Genomic DNA, 24,403 nt, shown 5'->3' with positions numbered 1-24,403 from the left:
TACACTATCTTATTTAAAAATGTACTAGAAAGTTATGGTAACTAAGACAGTATGGTATTAACATACAGATAGACATATAGATCAGTGGAATAGAATTGAAATTCCAGAAATAAACTCTTTCATTTATGGTCAATTGAATATTTGACAAGGATGCCAAGATAAATCCATAAAGAAAGAATAACCTTTTCAATAAATGGTGCTGGGACAATTGGATATAAATATAGTGTTATGTATATGACTCAGCATTTCCACTCCTAGGTACAATGTAACCTAGAAAATTGAAAACCTGTTCCCTAAAAAACTTGTACATCAATGTCCATAGAAACACAAATCAAAATAGCCAGAATGTGCTAGCAACCAAAATGTCCATGAAATAATACATGAATAAACAAAATTTGGTATATCTATACAATGGGATATCATACGGCTATTAAAAAAAAATCAAGTACCTGATAGAAGATGGATGAACCTTGTAAACATGGAACTAGTAAGAAAAGCCAGTCACCACAGAGAACCTACTGTATGATTAATGTTTGTACGCAATGTCCAGGTTAGGCAAGTCCATAAAGACGGAAAGTAGATTAGTGGCTGTTTGGGGCTGGGTGAGGGGAAGGGGGAGGTCAATTGCATATTATGAGATGGGGAGGCCTTAGGGAGAAACGGGGAACAGGTGCTAATTGGTGTGGGTTTCTTTCTGAGCTGATACAGATATTCTAAAATGGATGTGGTCATTGTTGTACAATTCTGAATATACTAAAAAATAAATAATTTATATACCTAAGTGGGTGAATTACATGGTATGTAAATTATATTTCAGTGAAGCTCTTTAAAAAAAAAGTACACTACTTAAAACAGTCTCCTGATTGTAGGCATCAAAACAGAGAATATTTTCTGGTCAGTTCTTAGACATTTCAGTCACAAGTACTGACAAAACTCCTGGATCAGTAGTTATAAAAAACTTGAACTTCAGGATTACCTGGAGGGCCTGTTAAAACACAGATTGCTGGGCCCCTCCACTTCCAAAGTTCTATTTCAGTAGGTTTGTGGTGGGGCCTAATAATTTACTTTTTAAACACACTTTGAGAACCACTGTTTTTTGTTTGTTTGTTTGTTTGTTTAACATGTTAGGCTTAAGTTTAACTTACTTAGCCAGATTAGAAGCTTACTGTGTCAAACAGCTCAATATTTGGCTCAGGCTTTTGTTGAGGTCAAACTTGATTATTTAAAAATCTCTCTCTCTCTCTCTCTCCATATATATATATATATATATAAATTATTTGTCTTTGGTTTTATGAAGGTGCCAAAAAGGAAGGAGCTGCTGGATTCTTTAAAGGAATTGGAAAAGGGCTTGTGGGTGTTGTGACTCGTCCAACCGGAGGAATCATAGATATGGCCAGTAGCACCTTCCAGGGAATTCAGAGGTAATTAAGCACAGACTGTATGCATGGTATGGGTCTGTGTGCTGTTTGGTTCCAGGAATACATAAATGGGTTACTTTGCTTGCTGTTAAGGATATTAAAGTCTAATTGAAAGCTAAGACAGGTTCACAATGTGGAATGCCACCAGAATGAGGAGAACTTTTTTATGGCTCAATTTCTCTTTTATTCAACAAATGTTAATTGACATCTACTACTTGCAAGGCACTGTGCTAGACACCACAGATATGAAGAGTGGATGACCTGGTCCTTGCCTTTATTTTCACATTTTTTTTTTCTTTAAGAAAAAGCAGGAGAGCTTGGAGTCAGTCGGACTTGGTTTCAATACCTGTCACATTATTTTGGAGAAGTTATTCAAAATTTTGTATCAAATATGAAAGATAATGCATTAATACATTCTTTAATCATAGATATTTTTATTATTTTGAAAAATTCCATGTATTTTCTTATACTTATTTTGCTGTCTTGTACAGGGCAGCAGAATCAATCGAGGAAGTGTCCACCCTCCGTCCACCTCGCCTGATCCATGAAGATGGTATCATTCGCCCGTATGACAGACAGGAATCCGAAGGCTATGATTTATTTCAGGTATAAGTTCTATTCTTCATGGTCATGAGTGATATTTAATTTTTTTAAATTGAAGTAAAGTTGATATAGAGTGATATTTAATTCTAAAGATTTTTAGGGCCAAGATGTCATGGTTGTTGTTAGAATTCTTGATTCATGAACTTTTTTAAAGATTACCCAAGGAACATGGTTTGTAGGGTAGAATTTGATCATTTTGTTTTGTATTTTGGCTTACTGTATTAAATGGAATAACTGATAATATTTTCTCTGCATAGGAGCAAAGGTTTTTGTGCAGCAAGGATAACATTAAATGAAGTCATAGACATTATTACTAGGGTGTGCTAACTCATTTAGTTAACATTGTTAACTTTGGTTTCCTGCTTTGTAGCTAATTGTTGTAATTTCAGTGCTGCCTTTTCTCCCAAGCAAATTAATTTATTTGGACTACTCTGTTAATCTAGATTTATTTCGGTAAACAGAAGCTGGAGGAGAGAAAAAAAGATTATTTGCAATTATAATCTTTATAAACCTTAAAAAAAATTTAATGGTTTTTTTTTGCTTTTACTTTAGTTTTAACTTTACTGTATTTAAGTAATACATATATAATATATAAGTTGCTATTCTCTTTGACTAGCTTTCCCTCAAAATGAACTTACTGATTTTTTCCTACTATGTCTTTAAAATAGAATGATTCTTCATTGTTCTTAGCCTTTGGTTTTTATTGTATGTACATTTTCTCTTTCTGCATGCTTCTAACTATATTTTCTTTCTTTTTCTGCCTACACAGCAAGAACTGGAAATACAGGAGTAAATGTTTCCTATACTACTACTTGATTTCATCCTTAAAAATCAAAACAAACTGTGGTATTAATTGACTGTCTTTGATTTATTTAGATTGAGAGTCCATTTTAATGAAGTTTTCTTTACAACTCTCACCTCTGTCTGAGCTTTTTATTGTAGTGACTTGACTACAAATAAAAATACGGTATTCCTCGTAGTACTGTACAGGAATGAGAGATCAAAATAAAAGATTAAAGGATTCAGTACATCAACTTCTCCATTTAGTTTGTAAATGACTCTTGTGAGCTCAGAAGCAGATTCTTTTACTATCATTTTGAAAATCTTGTCTTATGGTATCCATGTGCATTTCAGGTAAAGTTTAAACAAGAAGGACAATTACTATGTCCAATCTATTATGTGTTTTTTATGTTGGTGAGTCTTGATGATGGAATTACATAACTGTGTTTCACAAATCACTCTAAATTTACTCAAGTTATGGGACTACTACCTGGGACCTATTTTTAGTAATTGAGGTATTATTTGCTCAGGTCTATCCTTAGACCTCAAGTAAGAGTTGGCACATGAATTTTGTGAATATGTTCCCATAATCTCTTTTTTCTTTTTTAACATCTCAATACTCTTGCTAGATAAATGGCAATCATTTTATAATTATATTACATACATTCTCAGCCTTTAGTATTTGTTTTCAAAAATTGAATCTCCTTATCAGTTATCCTATTTCACAATTATTAATTTTAATTAACATAAATAAAAGTCGAACATGTAATTAGGCAAATTACTTGTATGGCACTTGAATTTATAGATAATTTTATTATAAGAAACCAATGGTTTTTGCTTTTAAGTCCTGAGAGAGGTTCATTATCTTAATAAGAACAAAAATAATTATAAATATTACCATTTTGAAATTAGTACTCCCCACGGTTAATTTTCAAAGTAAGTTATGTGTTGCTTTCTCTATTTTATAAATCGTAGAAGTATTTAATTTGATAAGCAGCATCTTACCTAGGAACTTTCATTTTTCCCCAAAAATTAAAAACAAAGTATAAACGTAATGTGTTGTATATTTGACAAAACTGTAAACACAGAACTGTTCAGTTGGATTATTTATTTTTAAACTATAGTTATCAAAGGAATAAATTGAATGCTTCATATTTAAAACAAGCACCTTAAAAACGAAAGAATGATACCCAAAGACCAGCCTGAAACCGTAGCTGACAAATTTTCCTTGTGCCAAGATAACTGAGGGTTGACAAAATATCACCATATGTACAGTTTCTATGAAAATCAAGCACAATAACTATTTCAAGATGCTGTCTTAAATCACCACTAATAATTACCCTTCCTTCTTAGGTAAAAGTAATGATTTTTAGTTTTCTTGGATATATTGCAATCTTAATGAGGTTCACCTTTTCGAAAAATGTATAACTTGTTAAAATTTTTTTCTTTACTTACTGTGCTTTTTGTTTGTTTAGCTCTTTACGTTACTAGCCTTTTCCTTGTGAATGATGACCTTTTTTACAACTGCATGTCAGTAAGCACAAAACTTCAAGAGACTTATTAGCTAAATATAGTCATCTTGTCTGATTTGTTTTTGTTAAGACATCAGACAACCTTTTAAACTTTAGTATATTATTATAGTTAAAGGAAGAATAGAATGATTGTATATTAATGAGAGGACTTGGTAATTCTTTTCCACAAGTGACAAGGATAGGTATGGATAATTAAGAAGTGTAGGCTGTTTCATCCCTTGCCCATCTTGCTTGTTATCTGGACTATGTTGGAATACAAAAGAAGTGAGACTTCTGTCCTTAAGGGACCAGTTATAACAAAATCTGTACATCTTAAAGAGCACTAGAGTGTAAAATTATGTCCTCAGCCATTACTGTAATATCAGGACATTCTAAATAACTTATTTGGGAATCTTCTGATTTACACTGTTTTCTTTTTCTCCTGAAAAATTACTGTATTGTATTCTTTAATACTCAGCTTTGAAAGTTACTAAATCACATAGTGTGCTTTCATAGCATGTACTCTTCTACTTAACCTCTATTCTCCTACGGTGATTACTGCTTACACATGCATATATAGACATTTACACACATATTTATATAATATATATATATACACACACACACATATATATAGCCGATTTTTATTTAATATTCATGTTGGTTCACATACTTATCATATAACATTTTAAATGATGTTCCATGCTTTTTCATTTTAATTATATTTTCCATGGTCATAGAAATGATTCATTCTTAGTTCTTGCATTACCATATATTGAGGTAATCTTCTATTGTGTATTTGACCATTCCCAATTCTTGACATGAAAGTAGTTGCTGTTATTTTACTAAGAGTAATAATGCCATCAAAAGCATCATTATACCTATAGCTTTTGATCTTGTATTACTATTTCTATCTTATATTATTGTATTTCTATCTTGTATTATTTCCTTAGAATTTACTTGAAAAAGTTAAATGCTTTTGCTAAATATTGTTAATTCTTCATGTTGCATTTTGGGAAGGGAGAGTGAATATTTTATCAATTAATCTGATCTCCTGCTGCCATCAATGACTGAATATCTTAATCTGAATCTCACAGTGTTGTGGATTTTAGTAGTGTTGAAAACAAGGTTTCTATAGTCTATTATAATGAAAAATTATACTTTAAAAGCTTTCAATGGTTTAAAAGCACAATAGCCTGATAACTAATGAAAATGCAGACAAGATGGAAAGTGGATAGTACCTCTTGTATAGTGCACATCAAATCTAAATATTTTAACATATTTAAATTTCAAAGCTGAATATAAATGTACTAAATTATTATAGTCATTTCTCATTTTTTCTTTATTAAAGAAATTAAGGTGTAAATGTTAAAATCTTTTAGGTAATTCACACAGGCAAGATGTGAAACAAGTGACTATTAAACTCCACCTCCCTCTGAGACTCATTCTGAAGATGAGACCCCAGTTCTTTGGGAATTTATCTTGTTTGTTCATGGCTTTTCATAATTGTCAAGGAATGACTGGAAAGCAAGGATCTTTAAAAATGTGTGTGTTTAAGCATTGGAATAATAACAAGAATGCTTTCTCTGCTTGTGATTATTATTGATTATGTTATCCTTTTTATAATATTGGTGTTGTACTCTTGGTTACAAAATGTTAAGGTCTAATTTATTAGGCATGTTTATGTTCTGTATTTTCATGTATATTATCTCCTCGGGGATTTAATCATGCATTATAGATAATGTCAATATTTCATTAGCATTAACAATAAAAATAACTACTTTGTTGGTTTTTAATATGTGTTGTGTAATTGTAGTCACAATAGCTTTGAGATAGTTGGAAGAAATAAGTGTATTTAAATGTGCTACTATTTATACTTGAATTATTTTATGCTTGTAATTATCTTTAGCAATAAATTATGCCAGCTATTTAAAATCTTAGAAATTCTTCATGTTTGTAATAGTATTATCATTACATTTTCTTTTCTATCAAAAATATAATTTGATACAAATATATGTACTTCTCATGCATGTTTAATCTGTAAAACCAAATATTTAAAACATTAATATCATTTATTTTGGAATTTTATTATGTGGTCATCTACAATCAGCGGTTCTTAACATTCAAGAAGGATCACAGATCCCTTCAAAAAATCTAATGAAAAATTTTAACTGTCCTTTGAAAAAAGTTGCAGAACCACATTTTCAAAATTTTATATTCTGTTTTAGGTGGTTTGTAGACCTCCAAGGTCTTTCCATAGACCCCAGGTTAAGAACCCCTCTAATGATAATGTGGCAGTTTTTATGTTAGCATATGTTCATATCCCATTAATGAAAATGCGTGATTGTTTCTGGTAGATATTTTAAAACTTCTTAAGTTATCACAGAATAAAATGTATTTTTAAAAGATCACTTAGTAATCATTTAATACATACTTGTCTTTAAGGCACAGTGGAAGTTAATTTATTAACATGCTATGTACACTTTTGTAGCTTCATGTGCCAATATGTAGAATTATGCTATGCTTTCTAATATTTTCCTAACTATCACTGTTATCGTAACTAGCTAATATATTGTAGCAGAAATACTCGTTGGATGTATGTACTACCCAGTTGTGAGTCTCGTGGTTTTTTTTTTGTTTTTTTTTTCAGAATCGTATCAAAAAATTAGAAGGAGAGACATACCAATACCACTGTGCTATTTTTGGAGGCAAGAAGGCAGTTCTTATGGTTACAGACAGGTATTAACTTCAAGTGACATTTTTTTAATGCAAATATATAGGTCATAAGAATTTTGAAGACTAAAATCACAGATTTGGAGAGCTATACTTCAAGTGCAAAATGTTATTGTTATAGACTTAACTAATGCTTATTAAAACAAATTATGTTCTACCCATTAAGTTAGCAAAGACAAAAATGTTTAAATAACACCTAGTCTTAGGAAAACACAGGAAAAAAGATACTGCCATGTACTGTTGGTTGTATGTAAAAAAACTGATAAAATTGCTCTGATAAAACAAGTTGGCAAAGTAAAAATAAAAACGTAACACCAAATGTTGGAAGAATCATTATTATATTATTCTTACTATATGGTGAAATGTAAGGAAAGATAAAATCAATTTATGTGTACTGTACTTTATTTGGCTCACAGGCCATAGTTTGCTCACCTCAATACAGATAATAATTTAAAGGTAGAAATAAATAATCATACATTGTAGTTTATCTAGGACAGAGTTGGTTTGCACTTTTTGTCCCAATGTAATTATTAGTAGCTATCCTTTTTATCCTTAAAAATGTCCTGCTTTGAATGATAATATAGCTGATAACCCCTAAAAATTGCTTTTACTAGCATTCCCATTATCCAGAGATATTAGCTGGTAAGTCAGATTTTTGCATTATTTATATTTTATAAAAACTATGTACAAAAAATGCATTATGTACGTTTAACTAACCTAGGTTTTACACCTAACAATATTTTGTGATCATCTTTCCAAACCATTAAACATTCTAGATTCATAAATATTTTTAATGACTAGATATTTTATTTATGGATACAGTATACTCAAATGCTACCTTACTATTTGACATTCAGTTTTTTCCTTCCCATTATTAGGTTATTTTAAACCCATCTTTGCAGCTAAGTCTTTTTTTTTCTATAATTTCCTTAGGATAAATTCTTATCAGTGGGATTAGTGATTTAAGAGTATGAAGATTTTTGAGGCCCTTTCTATATATTACCAACTAGTTTTATCAGAACACTTGTATTAGTTTTTTTTACATACAGCTAACAGTATATTAGAGTGCCCTTTCTCCCGTATTTTGCTAAAACCAGTTGTCATCATTTAAACTTTTTTGTCTTTGCTAACTTAATGGGAAGAAAATTATTTGCTTTAATTAGTACTTTTTGATTGCTAATGAGTATGAATATTTTAATATATTCATCCATTTATAGTTTTTATTCTGTGAGTTGCTTGTTTGTATCTTTTACTCATTTTTCATTCTAAGTCTTTTTCTTACTAAATTTAAAGAGCATTTTGTAAATTAATGATATTAGCCCTTTATACCTATAAAATATATTACTAACATTTTAATAATTGTTTATTGAATTTTCCAGTATATAGGCCTTTTAATTTTTCATACCAAAATTTATCCAAAATTTGGTATCAGTATTTTTTTCTACTCTTTGTTTTTAAAAACAAAATATGAGTTTTCGTGACCTAAATTTATTAGAATATAGCTCTACTAGTCAGTCCCTATTCCTACATAGTATTTTAATTTAGTGATCTTTAAGAAATCATTCTCTGAGCAGACATTTGCCATCTGCCTTAGTCTGTTTGGGTTGCTATAACAAACACCATCACCTGGGCGCTTAAGCTGCAAATAGTAATTTCTATAGTCCTGGAGGCTGGGAAATCTAATATCAAATGCCAGCATTTGGTGTCTGGTGATGGCCCACTTACTGATTGAGAAAGGGCGTCTTCTCCCTGTATCCTCACATAGCAGAAGCAGCAAGGGAACTCACTCAGGCCTTATTAAGAGCACTAATTACGTTCATGAGGACTTTACCGTCATGACCTAATCACCTCCCAAAGGCCCCATTTCCAGAAACCATCACTTTAGGAGTTAGGATTCAATATATGAATTGGCGAGGCGGGATTTTGGGGGCGGGAAGGAATATTAACATTCAGTCCATTACATAATCAATGTAATAGTGACACCAGATGAAATAGTGACACCAAGATGAAAGTTATATCTTCTGTCCCCTCGTCATCTAAGGGGGGTGGTTAGTCAATGACATTACTATGTGATATACACTCTGAAGACAGGAAAACTGTTGGTCCAAAGCCGTGGGAACCATGATGTCCTGGGGGTGATCTTAGGTTGGCTGAGGAGGTATTTGAGCAGAGTCTTGGAGAGTATGGAGCCGCCATACAGGTTAGCAAGAGGCAGGCAGAGGCATAAAGCAGTATGGTATTTGAACAGTAAGATCAGATTGGAATGGCTGAATAGTCCAGTAGGACATTAGTGGGGAAGTTGGGAGATGAAGCAAGTCACTTGCTCATGCCATCTGAAGGGTTTAGGTTTTATTGTTAATGTGATGGAAGATCAGTAATCTTTTTTTAAAAAATATAAACTATTATTGTTCGGAATATTCAGCTTTTCACCCAGAGGTATATGCACATAGTACACATACAAGTCTCTCTTTTTTATTTTCCACTGAAGCCTTGTAAACAAGGAGTAATATGGTAAGGCCTATGGTTTAGAAAACTCTCTGGCAGCATGCTGAGTTGGAGGAGGATCAGAAAGGAAGCAGGAAGAGTAGTTAGACTGTATTAGTTCTCTACTGCACATAAATTACTGTAAAATTAGCAACTTAAAACAAATTTATTATCTCACAATTTCTGCTGGTCAACACAGTCCCAAACAAGCCCCAAATTTCAATAATACCTCTGCTGAGAAGCACAGTGTCAGGGGTCTGTTTCAGTCCTCACACTCCATTGGTCACCAGGTTCATTCCACTGTACTTTCTAAACTTCTGGAATCTAGCTCTTTTCTCCCTTTTCACAGCCACTGACTTAACTGAGGCTCTCAACTGTTTCTGACTGGATTACCACAATAACTTCCTACCTTGATTGTCTACGCCACCTCTCCTCCATTGACCACTAAAGCCATGATTGTAAAATAAGAAACTTTATCATGAAATTTCCCACTGCCTGTAGATTAGGGTCAAAATTTCTTGGAGGGAAAAAAGTCCTTCAAGATCTAGGACTAAGCCAATTTTCACACCTCTGAATATATCTGGTATTCCAGCGACAGACGTCCACATTCCTCAAATAAATCTTCCCTGTTTTGTTCCCTATATATTATCAATGTGCTGTTCACCCCTTGTGTCAACTATCGTTCCCTTCCCCACCGAGAATCCTCATTCCTTTCAAGAATCAGCTCTTTGCTACCTGTTCTACCAACGTAATCATCCTTCTCTCCTGTGCTCCAGAAGAATTTTCTGCACACTCTGCTATTGTACTTATCTAACTGTACTGTAGCATTTCTTTACATGTTTTGTTTCCCCTTCTAACCCATGAATACCTCTCAGGCAGAAACTCTGTGTTTCTCCAGCACCCCAGATACTTGTAAAAATTAATTATTCTACTTTCCAAGTTTTGCTTTCTGTAATAGAAACTTTAAAATCCAGTGTAGTTATGTCAATAATAATCTGAATCACACCCTAGGAAATCAGTGTGGATACCCTTTAAGGGTTCTGTGAATTTTTTTTTTTTTTTGCTATTGAGTAAAACGGGATACTCTGTGATACAGTGTTGAAGTGTTCAAACCTGGTATTTATTAGTAGGTCTATGGTAATCTTCCCTGATATTTGAGGTTTATGACAGTTCCTGCATATTCTTTCTTGACTGGAAGATATAAATAATTTACAGTAAGGAGCAATTAACAATTTTCTAAATAAAACACTTTCAGGGACTTCTGCATTTATTGTTTCCCAGATGAGAGTATAGCCTGTTCCATATGTGTTTTGAAGATGATTTCAGTTTTTTAGTAAGTTTCAAAAAACAAATGACACTTCTCTGAATTTTGCAAGATTGGCAGAGGGGGAGTTTTTGGAAGTATGCTTTGTTCGTTAGTAGGTGCTGTGTTTGCTCTTTATTTGACAATTATCTAGAATTTTTTTATTTGAAGCATATTTTTTTTAGCATGAGGTTATATTCTTTACTGAGCAAGTATTACCTGTGCCATCCAGCAGAGTAAAATATTGGAATGATTAACTGTCTTTGTCACTACCTGTATGTTTTTGTTTCCTTTGCAAAATAGGCGAGTGTTATGTATAAAGGAAGTTGAAATCCTAGATCATATGTCCATAGACTGGCAGTGTCTATTTGAAGATTTTGTATCTCCTCCTAGTGTCAGTGAAAATCTGCTAAAAATTTTGGTTAAGGTAAGAAAACACAAATGACATCTTTAGAGCCAAGAATTTATTAAATGGGTAAAAACCAATATGTTCTGATTCTGTTTTAGTTAACTACACAAAATGTTTGAAGGATCATTATTATTATATGATGAAATGTAAGGAAAAATGTAACCCATTTGTGTGCTGTACTTTATCCTCTGACAGTCCTTGAGTGTGTGCTGAGTGAACTATCAACTCTTTCCATTAATAAATGGAAGGGTTTCCTTATTTCATATGGATACTTATTTTGCTATAATTTTAGGTACTTCTAGAAAGACTCCCTTTTTTAGGCTTTTAGGAGATTATTATAAATATGACTAAAACACTCATGTTTTATACTATTTGGCATCTATAGAGTGCTGAATAAAGCAATTTAAGTATATAATAATATTTTCATGTCTTTCCTCCCTATCATTTTCTAACAAATAAGTGTTAATTACATATCAAGTAATTCGCAAAAATGATACTCCATCTTCTGCTTAGCTCTCAGACTCACTTTATTCTGAAATGTAGTTTTTATATGATTATATTATAAATAAATTTCACCCCTTTAAAAAAAAAACTACAAATTGTTATTTTAAAGGTGGTAATTTCTATAGTGTATTTTCTTCCATGAACTTTAGTGATGTTATCTCTCTTACTGAAACTATCTGAAAAACATTTATTATTAGTAGTTAGATGCAGGTACTATTATCTTTTTATTTGTGTGTACTTTTCTTTTCATAGACATTTATAAGTAAAAGAAACTACCATGGAACCATACCATTTTGTATTTCAGTCTTAACTTCATTGTAGAGTGTCATACTTTAAGGAGTGCCTTAGTATCTGAGACCTAGTTTTCAAACCAGAAAAGGCTGTGTCACTATGCATACATATCATGGTTTCCTCTGTTATCACTTCTCTTTCACACCAGTGGTGAGAATTGACTCGGTGTATTTTACACTATATAAGAATTTTATCTACCAGCCAAGGAAATGAAGGAAGGAGTTTTTGATTTGTCAGATGTGATGACTTATCAAGTGGTGTGTCTGTAAGCCATTTATCATAGCCTGCAGAAAGCCATCATTTTATACAGATAGATGTATACTCATCCAATTTCATAATTCTAACAACTCACATATGGAGCCACTCTCCTTGTACCAGAATGATTATTTCTTATCATACCTGAATATGTGTATGTGGTTCGTCCACTGGTTGTAAAACACAGTTGATATGTAAGCATCCAATTAAAGGTCATGATTTTTTTCTTTCCCCAGAGTAATTTCTTCTCTGTCATTGTTTCTTTTGAAATAGGAGCAAGGTCTGTTCCACAAAAAAGACAGTGCCAATCAAGCCTATCTTAAGAAAATTTACCTACAGGATACCAACACAGCAGAAGTAAGTAATTTATTTTAAAGAACACCCCCTCAGTTTTTTAACTGAAGATTTTTTTTTAAATCTGTTTAAATTAATAATACCCATTATTTCTTCCAAAAGATCTTATATTTACAACTTTGGGTGAATATATAAGTTTTAGATAATGTATTGTGGCCTAAACAGGACAGAGGATCTTATTTTGCATTAATATGTGTGGAGTGTGTATACTTGTCCTCAGCTCATGGACCCATGTAGAGGGCACCAACTCTTACTTTTGTATCTTTCTTCTCCACCAAATGAACCTGTACTCATCTTAACCATTCATAAAAAATATTTTATTTTACAGAGAGCATTTAATGCCATTGGGGATGCACAGTCAATGAGACACCAGCAAAAATTGATGAAGCAATCATCCCTGAAACTTCTCAGGCCTTAAATACCATCTTAGTCTCATATTCCAGGAGGCTGCTACACTAGCAGAAAAACCAGTCATGTGGTTTGTGTATAAATCACTCTTCTTTATCCTGCTTAGGAGAATTTTTAATACCTTAGTTTTAGAAGTTTTTTCTAGAATAGCTAATATTGGGTTTTCCTTTTTTTTTTTCCCCTTTTAGTTTTGACTCTTAATTCTGTAACCAGGTATGTGTTAGCAATCCACTTTCATATTACCACCTGAAAGGGTCAGACCTCAAAGAAATATCACTTTATTCAGAGTGAAATTTCCATTAATGTTAAAATTGTGAAGTAAAGGGCAGTATGTTTGTTTTTTAATTAAAGTTGTGCTGAAGAACAAAAAAGGACCCTAGAATGACAAGGGTTCTTTGAGAGGTTTTGGACAAATGTTTAAGGGTAATTTGTTCAGTAATTGAACAGAGATAGCAATTTTGGTAAACCAGGTAATTGAACAAAAGCCACTAACAGGAGAAATGACATTTCCTATTTTATTTTCATGAAAACATTATTTTTCTCTTAATACTTGACTTTGGTACTTATTTTTCCTCTTTGCACTATAATATAGACATGGAAAATCAACCTTAAAATATCTCTACTCTGTTCTCTGTAATGTAACATGCACAAAGTTTTGGAAATTACTTATGTGCTTTTTTGAGATGAACATACATGGCACAACTATTAATATACTGATACATGAAAATATTGTACTTTAAGTTTTTCAAGACTCAGAAATGTGGAAATGTCAATATTTTTATATTTCCAGAAATTGTTTTTTATAACTTGAAAGATTTTTAAGGGCATCATAAATTAGCACTTAATGTATACTTAGAAATATATTTTAGATACTTATTGGGAAGGTTGAAAAATCCCTAATTGCTTTATATATAAGTAAGATAAGGCACATATCACACCACTGTAGGAAGTGTCCTTGAGGGAGCGAGCCTGTGAGAATTAGTTCAGTACGATACTAGTTTTGTCCTTCCTGCATCTCGCTTATGCTGACCAGAGGTGGACTGCCAATCAAACCTTTCAAAAAACTGCTCAAAAGAAAGTACTTAATTTCCTTGGGTGAAGCTCTCAATCTGCTTGTGTTCTTCAGCATGGCATTTATTTCAAATCACTGAGTTGATGATGAAATGTCGATGTGGATATGCTTGGTTTGCTCTGTTTTTGTTGATGTGTACTCATGTTTCTATCTTTACTCATGTGTTTTAAGACTGGCCTTAAATTAAAAAAAAATTTCCCTAGTTATTATCAAAAAAGAGGATTTAGTAACTTATGTCCTAAATAGTTGATCTGTGATACAGGATACTGGTCTTTGCCTTTTCAAAATCATTTTTTTTTTGGAAGAAAAGTATCATATATAAAACTTGTTCCTTTAAATAGAATTTCTGTTTACCAGTTTTCTAATACCAGTTATCCACAGTTAATTGCAGTTTAATAAAAACAGAATTATAAACGGAATTTCATAGCAAATGTGCTAGTATTTGTGTCTTTAAAGCTGACTTAATCAGAAGTTGGATGTATGTGATTGTATTTTTCATATGAATCACAGCTATTGTCCTAAATATTTAAGAAATTGTATCATTCTGATAGCATGCACAAAGCATTGAACTAAGAAAAATTTATAGAAACCTATACATGCATCATCTCACTTGGCTTACAAATAAACTTTCAAATATTTGTAACATTTTGTTTGAATCCCCTGGAACAGAAATAATTAATTGGTAAAGTGTAATGATGTCTTTTGCTTTTTAAAAAATGCCTTGAGAATCAATTACTTGCATTTGAGCTACTGAAAGAAAGACATCATTTGGTGCATTATTTATAGGTTTGAAAATTGTGTAGGTTTGCGATAAATATTCAAGTAACATTTGCCTTTACTTCTTTTGTCTTTCTCTTTTCCTCTTCCAATCCTATAATAATGAGAAGTTAGATTATCAGTTATGGAAGGCTTTAAAAGATTCTAGTCGGGAAAGGTTTTTCCTAGGGATGCTGACCCCTTCACCACGCTGGTGATCTGTGGCACAGATCTCTACTAGGGGGGTAATACAGAGAAGCCACTTGACGAAGGACCCAGCTGTCACGCTTTGAAATCTTGGCTGCATTTGTACTGGGGCCTTGCCTTCCGTGGTTTCGCTCAGTCACTGGCTGGGTGTGGCAGGGATTCTTGGGCAGGCCCCTTCCTGGAGGACACAGGAGTTCTCTGACCCCCACCTTCATCCTGAAGACTCTTCAGTGACCTTGCAGAACCTTTCTGGGAGGCTTCTACCCAGTCTGGCTCTCTGGCTCTCTTCCTTTCCCTTACTGGGAGATCAGACTCTAAGTCTGAAGACTCTTGACTACTAATTATCCAGTAGGAGGAACAGATGCACACTGAGGACTGTAGCAAAGCAGAGACATCAGAATCAAAAAAATAAAATATTGGGAAATATTTCCTATTTTATTGGGAAATAAGAAAAAGTTGATCCAGGTTGGATTTCCTTCCAGGGTCATGATTTAGTATTGCTTTTGTTTTTTAGTTAAGAAGTAGGGAGGATACTATCACCTTCTTGGTGCTTTGGGCCTGTTAAGTGTTACCGGTCTGGTTCTGCCTGCATCTATATTTTTAACAGTGTTCCATGTGTGCTTCTAAGGTATAGCCAGGTATCATGCCAGTGGGTTTCAGCCCCGGACAAGTTTACTGTGGATTCAGTGGGACCAAAAAAAATGACAATGGAATGTTCTTGGGGTAAAAGGGTTTATACCCAACTTTATTCCCACGGTGGCAAGTCCAGTCCACTCAGAGCGAGTCTGCATGCAGCAAGCTGGTCTCTGCCTCTCCGCCTCTTGTCCCCCGCAGCCATCTCAGTCTCTGTCCTCGGCACTGCCCCAGTTCCAGTCTCTGCTCCCCTGCAGCTGTGCAGCCCAGTGCACTGGGCCGAGCTCTTTCTGTAGAGTCAGTAACAACATATTGCCTGCTCGTGGGTAGTGAGCAAGCCGACCAGCGCCAGGTGAGAATCCTGGCCATAGGAACCTTCACTTTCTTCACACAAGGACTAAAAATTAACACTCTGGACTTAAAATACTCAAACTCTTGAAGAGCTCTACAAATATCAACGCCTGTTGAAACACAGACTGGCAGTTACTGCCAGAGCTAGAAGAACCATCTTTCTATTGGGGGGGAAAAAAAGAAAGATTCTTGAAGGATAGGAAGTTACTTATATCTGAATCATCTGTCCTTAGGGACAAGCCTTTTTGGTTGAGAGTCACTGCCAGAATGCCCGCTAATACTGACGGACATGGGCTGTATGCCATGTCCGTGTTGGCTCTGGAAAGAAACTGAAACTCAGTGGAGCAGAGGGAGCACATTTTGCTAGGTAATTGTGCCTATAGTGGAAGAATTTAGGCTTATTCTTGAATTCATGCTTGAAAGTATCTTCAGTTACAAGGCTGTATCATTAAAATACTCAACATTGTGGCTCTCTTTTAGCTGCAAAAGCATTCAGAAAGGCTTTTTGTTTGTTTTGTTTTTACATACTACAGACCCACAGTCCCTTAGTAAAATTCAGAAAGCTCTGAAGACCAAAAAGTTTTTAAGTTTGAAACAAAGACATTTGATGGCACACACTGAACTAACATGAGGCTTTTTGTCATTCTTACTCTATGTGGTGTAAATGAGTTGCACTGTAGTAAAATTAACATGTTTTACTATGGGATGCTGTTCCACACTGCACTCGAAGTGTACAAGCTGTGTGGTATGTGAAGCATTTTGTCTTTCTAAAATTTGAAAAGTTCTTGATTCTGAGACATCTTGTCCCAAGGGTTTCAAGTAAGAGATTGTTGATCTGTGTACCCTCAAAATTATCTGTCTATTAAATTTATGGCCAGTGTTGGCTTCTTGGATTTCTTTTAGAACCTTATACCCTTATCCCAAAATGCTCTGTGTATTTTCTCCTTATCTTTGTTTCAACGTTAGCTGAAACATTCCCATACTAATACTTGAAAAGTAAACAGGCCCTGTAAGTTTATTTTTCTTAGAGAATCCTTCATATGGCCTAGTATTAGTGTGACAGTTTTACTAGCAAACATAGCTTTGATGTGTAAAAGTTAGGAAATAAAAATTTTGGATATAAGACACAATTTGCCTCTTTTCAAACGTACAGTCAGGACACAGAATCAAATGCATGGAGTTATACCAAGTCAGACCATTAGGGAGTTCTGATGTCAGATGCAGAAAAAAAATTTGCACAAGATATTTTAATCTCAGCTAGATACAAACGGTATTTTTAAGCACAGTACATTATATTATGGAGCACTAATGTAACAAATGAGCAAGTGTTAAAAAGATGTCAATTTGAGTAGAAGCTGTAACATTTTAGCTTCGCCAGAGGATGCTGCTGCGAATCAGTAAAGCAAGCACTTACTGAAGCCAAAGTCTAAATTAGAAGCCACACTTGGACAGGGCCCATTTCCCCTCCCTATGGAATGCTGTTAAAGATTCTTAACCTACGATGACACTTCTGATCAAATCCTCTCTACTTCATTCAGCTCAGGGTTGATTCACACTTTGAAAAACAGTAAAAGGAAAAAAAAAAAGTGGGGAGCATGAATAGAGGATTAACAATTCTGAACTTCTTAAGTAAAGATTTCCTAGTTTCTGCAGTTATTTGAATATAAGTTATGGAAGCAGGAAGGTTTTTTTTTTTCTTTAAGGCAAGGTAAGGTAGTCATAGTACTGAGAGATTCTGAAAGAGTTGTAAGGTCCATGTGACATTTTAATACATTGGGAATTATTGACTGCAGACACATTGCAGGAAACAACTCTGCCTATGTAAAGACTCCTATGCTTAAAGCTTAGAGATTTAGAAAATTCTCCTTTCAAGTTGACCCAAGTGAACAGAGTGGAAATCTGGCATGACTGTTATCACAATCCAGATGGTGAATGGGTACTGTTGAAAACACAGTTTTTTAAGAGCCATAAAGACTGATTACCCATGGCTCAGACTGGTGAATAAGAATATATTGCCCATTCTATCTAAAATTAATGACTCAATCAATGTTGAATTATAATGCAGCTCTCTTAGAAGCACCAATAATGCTTATTTTTATGTCAAATAGATTAATATTTGTTTTTGAGAGAAAATAATTCACTTGGAGGCATTTGTTTTAATTGTCTTAATTTCATAGAATTGTAATAGCCCTTGGTTGGGAGGTCCTTATATTTACATAAATTTGTTTTCCTGTGGCTTCCATCTATTGAGTTCAGTCCCAAATCCTTGGGGTCATCAGAATAAGAATGATTCTTTTTCTACATATAGAAGCCATTATATAGGAGCTCTGCATAATGAGATTGAAGGTTGGTTTCATGTCCTACCATTCACTCAGTAAAGCAAGTCTTCAAGTTCTCATCTTTTTTCTACCTAAACCATCCCTATTAGACATAACTTCAAGTCATCCCACAGTTTTGATGGCTTCCTTAAATACAACAGTTCATCCATGTTCCTCTCAGATACGGTACACTGATCTGAATGAGTGTTGTAGGAAACAGCTGAGGCATAGTGTTTCTAGAACAATTCCATATTTTCTACTACTTTCCTAATAGTAATAAGTATTCCAATCTATTAATTATATAAAATAAAATTTCCCCATTATTGTAATATTTTTCCCCATTATCATAATTTATTAATCTTATAACTTTCACACAAGAATACTGTTGAATTAATCCTTTCATCACTTTTACTAAAAGTGAATTTTTTATGCTACTGTAAATTTTTTAATTAAAAGGCCTGAAAAAAAATCCATTTACTTCTCTCGCCTCAGTTTCTTCATTTGAGAATAATACCTTTGGACCAGATCTGCCTTTGTGACCCTTACAGATTTTATAGATATGGATAAAATGAGTTTTAGCACTGTTATTTGAAATGCAGCTTGTGTTACTTGAAGTTTTTATTCCCTTTTTCTCAAATATCCCCATAGACATTAAATGTATGTTTTAAATAACGACGTGTTTTTTTTAAAAAAACCACAAGGCCTTTAACTGAAAAACGAGGAAATTTGAAAATGTTGTTACTAGTCCTTGGATGTGAGAATGGTCTTGATGCAGAGAGTACAGGTAAGAGCGAGCTTCGGATGACCTTTCCAGAGGAAGGGCCAAGTGTGGAGCCAGGATATTGCTGTGAAAATGGAAGCCTGCTCTTCTTTCTCAGAAGCACATCCACAGCAGCGCCCTGTAGTTGTCTGAGGATCCAGGCCATGTGATGTAGTCATAGCTCTCACCAGGCCAACCTAGGTGCTCCACAAAATATCACTACAATGGACTATTTATATCCCTCCAAAATTCATATGTTGAAACTGTCATCCCTAAGTGATAGTATTAGGAGAGGGGTCTTTGGAGAGTAATGAGATTATGAGGGCAGGGACCTTATGAATGAAATTAGTGCCCTTATAAAAGAGACTCTGAGAGATCCCTTGCCCCCATTCACCATGTGAAGACATAGAGGGGAAGGCACCATCCTGTCCATGAAGAAGTGGGCTCTCATTGGACCCCAAATCAGGTGCCATGATCTTGGACCACAGTTCTGGATACAGACTCCAGACTGAGAAATAAAAGTGTTGCTTAGAAGCCACCCAGTTTGTCTTTTGTTATAGCAGCCCAAACAGTCTAAGACAATCACCTACTCAAAAGACCCCTGCTGGCCAGTCCTATCAAATGATACCTTGTTGAATCCTTGTTGAAATCCCTGCTTTGGATAAACGATTGCAAATGCTAACCATGAGGATTATTTGCAAGGGTTAATTTACCAAATCAGGAAAAGGGTAGGTTACTTACTGCCATGATTACCAGACGGCTTTTCTAGTCTAGATATCCAACTTTGAGACTAACTCTCAAACAAGAAAAGAAGGAATAAGTAAATAGACAAGGAAGTTCACTGCAACACTTTAAATTAAAAAAAATATACGGAAACAACTGTCTATCAGTAGTGGATAAAAAAAAAACATGCAAAAAGAATACTAAAATAGCGACTGTAAGAAATGAACTCTGTGTGTATTCATAGAAATGAATCTAAAAAACAAAATGTTGAGTGAAAAGAACAAGCTGCAAGAAATTTAAAGCATATTGAAAATTATACGTGCCCACTTCAGGACACTGATTTTTTCTGGGGCGGAAGGATGGGCGAAGGAAAGGGATTGAAGGGATGGGCTTTAGGTACACCTGAAAGATGGGTTCATTAAAAATAAAAGTGATGGCAAAACAGAAAAATGTTGACATCTGTTAAGTCCAGGTGCTAAGTTATGAGTGTTTATAAGATTACTTTTGATACTTTGTGTACATGAAATATTTCATATTTGAAAGTAAGCAAGAAAGAGAAAAAAGGAGAAGAGCATGGCCTCATGGTCATGGTAATTCTCAGACCGAAGAAGCACGTCAGCACAGCTGGGGGAGTGGGCCTGCCTGCCCCTCACCCCTCTGGATGAACCGAGCTCAGAAAGCACCGAGGGCCTTCTCTCAGGCCAGAGCCCCACAAGAGTCTCTACAGAAAGGGTTTACCTGTAAAGAGGGTCCTGGTGAGAGGAAGAGAGCATTTATTGCTGTCACTGGGGGTCTTGGTAAAAGGCAAGGAGGGAAAATGGGGAAATCAAATACATAACGAATCCCACCCTGGGGATATCTTCTCAAACAAAGCAAGATGGAACCATGCACGCATCTGCCCTCTGCCCACACCCCATCCAGATGACAGCAAAAGGATGGGACAGCAGATCAGAGATGCCAACAAATGTGACTGTCCTTGACTCAACAATCTGGAGAGAGCTGACACTTGGAGGGTTTGATGGGGCACGGGGGTAGAGGGATGCCAAAAAGCGGTAAGCTGCTGATCCTGCTAGGGAACACCAGGGAGCCCTCTAGAGGAAAGAAGGCCATGTTTGGGGTGGAACTGAGAACAGGAGGATTCACTGAATGTCTTCAAATGAATTACTAGACCCCACTTCTCGCCATCCTCCACAGCCAGCTAATATCTCTTCCCAGGATTTTAAAGGACAGGTGGGAGGAGGTAGGGGTGTGCAGGGGTGTGATGGGTGGAGGCAGGACTCTGGAGAAGCTGACCCCCCACAGAGTTTCTGCCCCCAGAGACACCAGGCTTGGTGGGAGCAGGTGGAGGCGCTACACTGAAAACGGAAGCTGTACAGGTTAAGGAACAGTGAACAATTTTGATGAAGCAGACCCCCAGCCTCCCCTTCCCCTCACTCTCCCAAAACACTGGCAGTGAGGCTCTCAATCCCAGACAAGTAAATGGATGTTCTTTTCCCCTCTGGAGAAACTTGTTTGCCCAAGAGATTTTTTGACATTAGAGATTTTTGACATTTGAGGGTCTCCCAGCAAAGTAGCTGGATTTGATTTTAATGTGATGGCTGCTGCAACCATGGGGAAGTGTCTGGCCAATAGGTTTCAGCCCTGGGCAAGTTCACTATGGATTCAATGAGACCAAAAAATGATAATGGAACATTCTTGGGGTGAAAGGGTTTATACCCAACTTTATTCCCGCAGTGGCAGCTCAGTCACTAGAATCCCATCCGCTCAGAGCGAGTCTGCAGGCAGCAAGCCCATCTCTGCCTCTGGGCCTCTCTACCTGCACAGCCGTCTCGGTCTCTGTCCTCAGCGCTGCCACCACTCCAGTCTCGTCTCTGCTCTCCTGCAGCCCTGCAGCCATGCCACCGTGTTACCCAGACCACTGGGCAGAGCTCTTTATATAGAGTCAATAAGAACTCATTGCTCGCATGTGTGTAGTGAGCGAGCCAACCAGGGCCGGGTGAGAACCCTGGCCACAGGAATCCTCACTTTATCTACAGGAAGCATGGGCTCTCAGAGTGGGAATGAACGTGGGATCTGAGGTCCCTCGTCCTACAGAGCGATGAGCTGACTCCCAGGGGAGGAAGGGGCCTGCCCAGGGGAGCACTGAAATGAAGCCAGACTCCTCATGTAGGGAACTTTCCCCACTGTTGTGTGAGGACAGCTGTCTGCTGCTTCACCCCAAACACGTCTGGCCTTGTACGGAGCCAGATGTGACTGGCCTTGAGAAACCTGAAAAAACAGCGCGTTGTACCCATCCATGAGTAAGGAGCTCGATAAGGGCCCTGAAGGCCAGACACCTGGCCGTGAAGGCCACGTGCACGCGCGTCTTCATTACTTATGCAGCCGTGAATTAGCACTGTAGCAGTATAAGAAGTACAGATGTGAGCAGAATAAAGCGGCCTCTTTGGAGCACCCCCCACAACGACTCCCGCTGCCTTCTCTGCTCTTTGCATTGCCCCAAAACCTCAGCGGCAACCCCTGGACCCCGACACCTTACTACTACTTATGATGCAGGCATTTTTTTTTTCCTTGAAGATAGAAATGCTATAAAGTCTAGGCAAAATATACAAAGTCAGACTATGTGGAAGGGAATTTCTAAGGAAAGTCAATTCTATTACTTTCAGGTACAAATGGTTCAGTAACTTAAACTAGGCTATCCAAGTATGGTCTGGCCAGGGCTCTGGGGGACCCACTCTAATGAATTAGATAACGTTGATTCATATCTCATATACCAAATGATTGTCAATTGCTGCTTCTAAGGTAATTGAGAATGCTTGAGAGGTAATTTGAGTGATACTTTACACTATTAATTAGCTCTACCTAACTTTTTTATTTCATTGATAGAGCAGAGGCCTGCTTGAATTACTTCAGCAACCCAGGCTAATGAGGTTTACTGCGTAAGAAAATGTTTCTGGATCTAGAATGGCCTGACGGGATCTGAAAGTACGAAGGATTCAGAAAGCTCCTGACCTTCTGTGGGCATTCATTCAGCACTCACATGCGGAGGCCCAGCCCAGGCGCGTCTTGTTTAGCCACTAATTAAACACTTCGATTGGAAAACTCCCTCTTCTAAAGCAGAACCCACACATTTGAAACAAACATGTCTTAGGGCTGATCCAGTTAATTCATTAAAAAGCCAGGGCTTTGGGCAGTTAGCTAGTTGCTTCCAGAAACACTGGCTTTAGGTTCAACATCTTTGTCAAAACAGAGAGAAACAGGGATGATGTGGCCTCCTAAAGAAAGGTAATCTACTTGTTTTTCTGAGAAAGCTTGCCATGTCTTTTATCCTTCTTGTATCGGAAATACATGGAGTGCCTTTGTGTAAAGAAATACTGTATATCTCCTTCCAAAAGGCTCATTATCTTTATGGGCTGGTGATCTGAGTGGGAGACCCTGTACCATACCAGGCCGTACTGGAGTGTGCGCTTAAGGAATGGCTCAGACAAATCTACCACTACCGGTATTTGATTCCGCTTTTTCATTTTCCCGTCCGTTCCCCTAAATGCCCTTTTTTTATCTACCCCCTTTCCTAGTTCCCTGGTGCTCAAGAGGACTGACTGAGCTCACCTACCTTGACACAAGCAAGGCCCATCTCGCTGCTTGTTGTGTCTGCCCGGACCACGCAGCTCCGAGAACGGGACAGCTGCTTTGCAGTAGTTGTGGACTGGGAAGAGCTATTGTTATTCATCTTGGTGATTCTGCTTTTCTGTGAGGTGGGCACCTTCTGAGCCCCAGCTGCACAGGCACAAGAGGAGCACAGTTTGTAGTGGGAAAGCCTAGGGAGGGGCCTCAGGGGCTCTCTGAGCATGGCTCCTTGCTGGGGACTGAACCGGTGGGTCTGGAAGGCCTCAGAGCCCTTTAGTGGGGTGGCGCAGTTTGAACCTTGAGTAAAAAGCCCTGGTTGCCATGAGCTTGGAGTTCTTTTAAAGAACAGTAGTTAGATTTGTCCTTGGTAAACTTCAGAGACCTTTCTGTGGATCAAACCTGTAACCCAGAAATTGTTAGCACAGGTCAATTAAAGAAACACTTAGTGAGCACTTACCATGTGCCAAACAATGCACCCGCTGAGGACACAGAAATAATCAGTGTGTGCTTATCTGGGCCATTTGGCCTAAGGAGGCACCAAAGTAAGGAAGAAATAATCATGTCTAACAAAACTTTATATAGTTTTAATTGCTCTTGAAATTTTGAGAATAAAGTGTCCTTATTTTAGTTCTCCTGCAATAAAGTAAACTTATATATGAATATGTGCATAATTATTACCAATCTAAACACAGTGGAATTGTGCACTTCAGAATTAAGTAATGAAGTGCAGTCTTATTAACAAAAAAAGAAAATGGACAGGCATGCTGATGGATTCAGTTACCTTTTATAAACGCTGAACTGGCTTCCTGAATTAAAATGTGTCTCTTGAAAAGATATTTACACTGTTTATAAATGTTAACTGAATTCCTTCCAGGCCAAGCAGCCAGGCCCTTAGACTGGAGGCAT

The 24,403-nt window shown here is 36.2% G+C and overlaps 1 protein-coding gene across 5 annotated transcripts in view; it reads left to right on the top strand.

The window, feature by feature from the left end:
• The window catches only part of VPS13C (vacuolar protein sorting 13 homolog C), a 204,354-nt gene extending 180,760 nt beyond the window's left edge, over positions 1 to 23,594 (top strand). The window contains exons 78-83 of one of the 5 annotated variants that reach the window (XM_057488866.1): positions 1,298 to 1,421; positions 1,910 to 2,024; positions 6,963 to 7,051; positions 11,136 to 11,259; positions 12,565 to 12,648; positions 23,446 to 23,594. In XM_057488866.1, coding sequence (XP_057344849.1) covers positions 1,298 to 1,421; positions 1,910 to 2,024; positions 6,963 to 7,051; positions 11,136 to 11,259; positions 12,565 to 12,648; positions 23,446 to 23,469 — 560 coding nt within the window. In that variant the 3' untranslated portion in view covers positions 23,470 to 23,594. Of the gene's footprint in view, positions 1 to 1,297; positions 1,422 to 1,909; positions 2,025 to 2,790; positions 4,155 to 5,694; positions 6,109 to 6,962; positions 7,052 to 11,135; positions 11,260 to 12,564; positions 12,649 to 12,973; positions 16,953 to 23,445 lie in introns of those variants that run through there. The other 4 variants (XM_057488865.1, XR_008992619.1, XR_005028298.2 and 1 more) reach the window with 4 other exon arrangements.
• Positions 23,595 to 24,403: the final 809 nt, after the last annotated feature.

The sequence above is a fragment of the Manis pentadactyla genome, chromosome 11 (genome assembly GCF_030020395.1).
Source record: "Manis pentadactyla isolate mManPen7 chromosome 11, mManPen7.hap1, whole genome shotgun sequence".
NCBI lineage: Eukaryota > Metazoa > Chordata > Mammalia > Pholidota > Manidae > Manis > Manis pentadactyla.
Note: the sequence above shows the minus strand (reverse complement) of the source record. Positions and strands in the feature narration are given on the sequence as shown.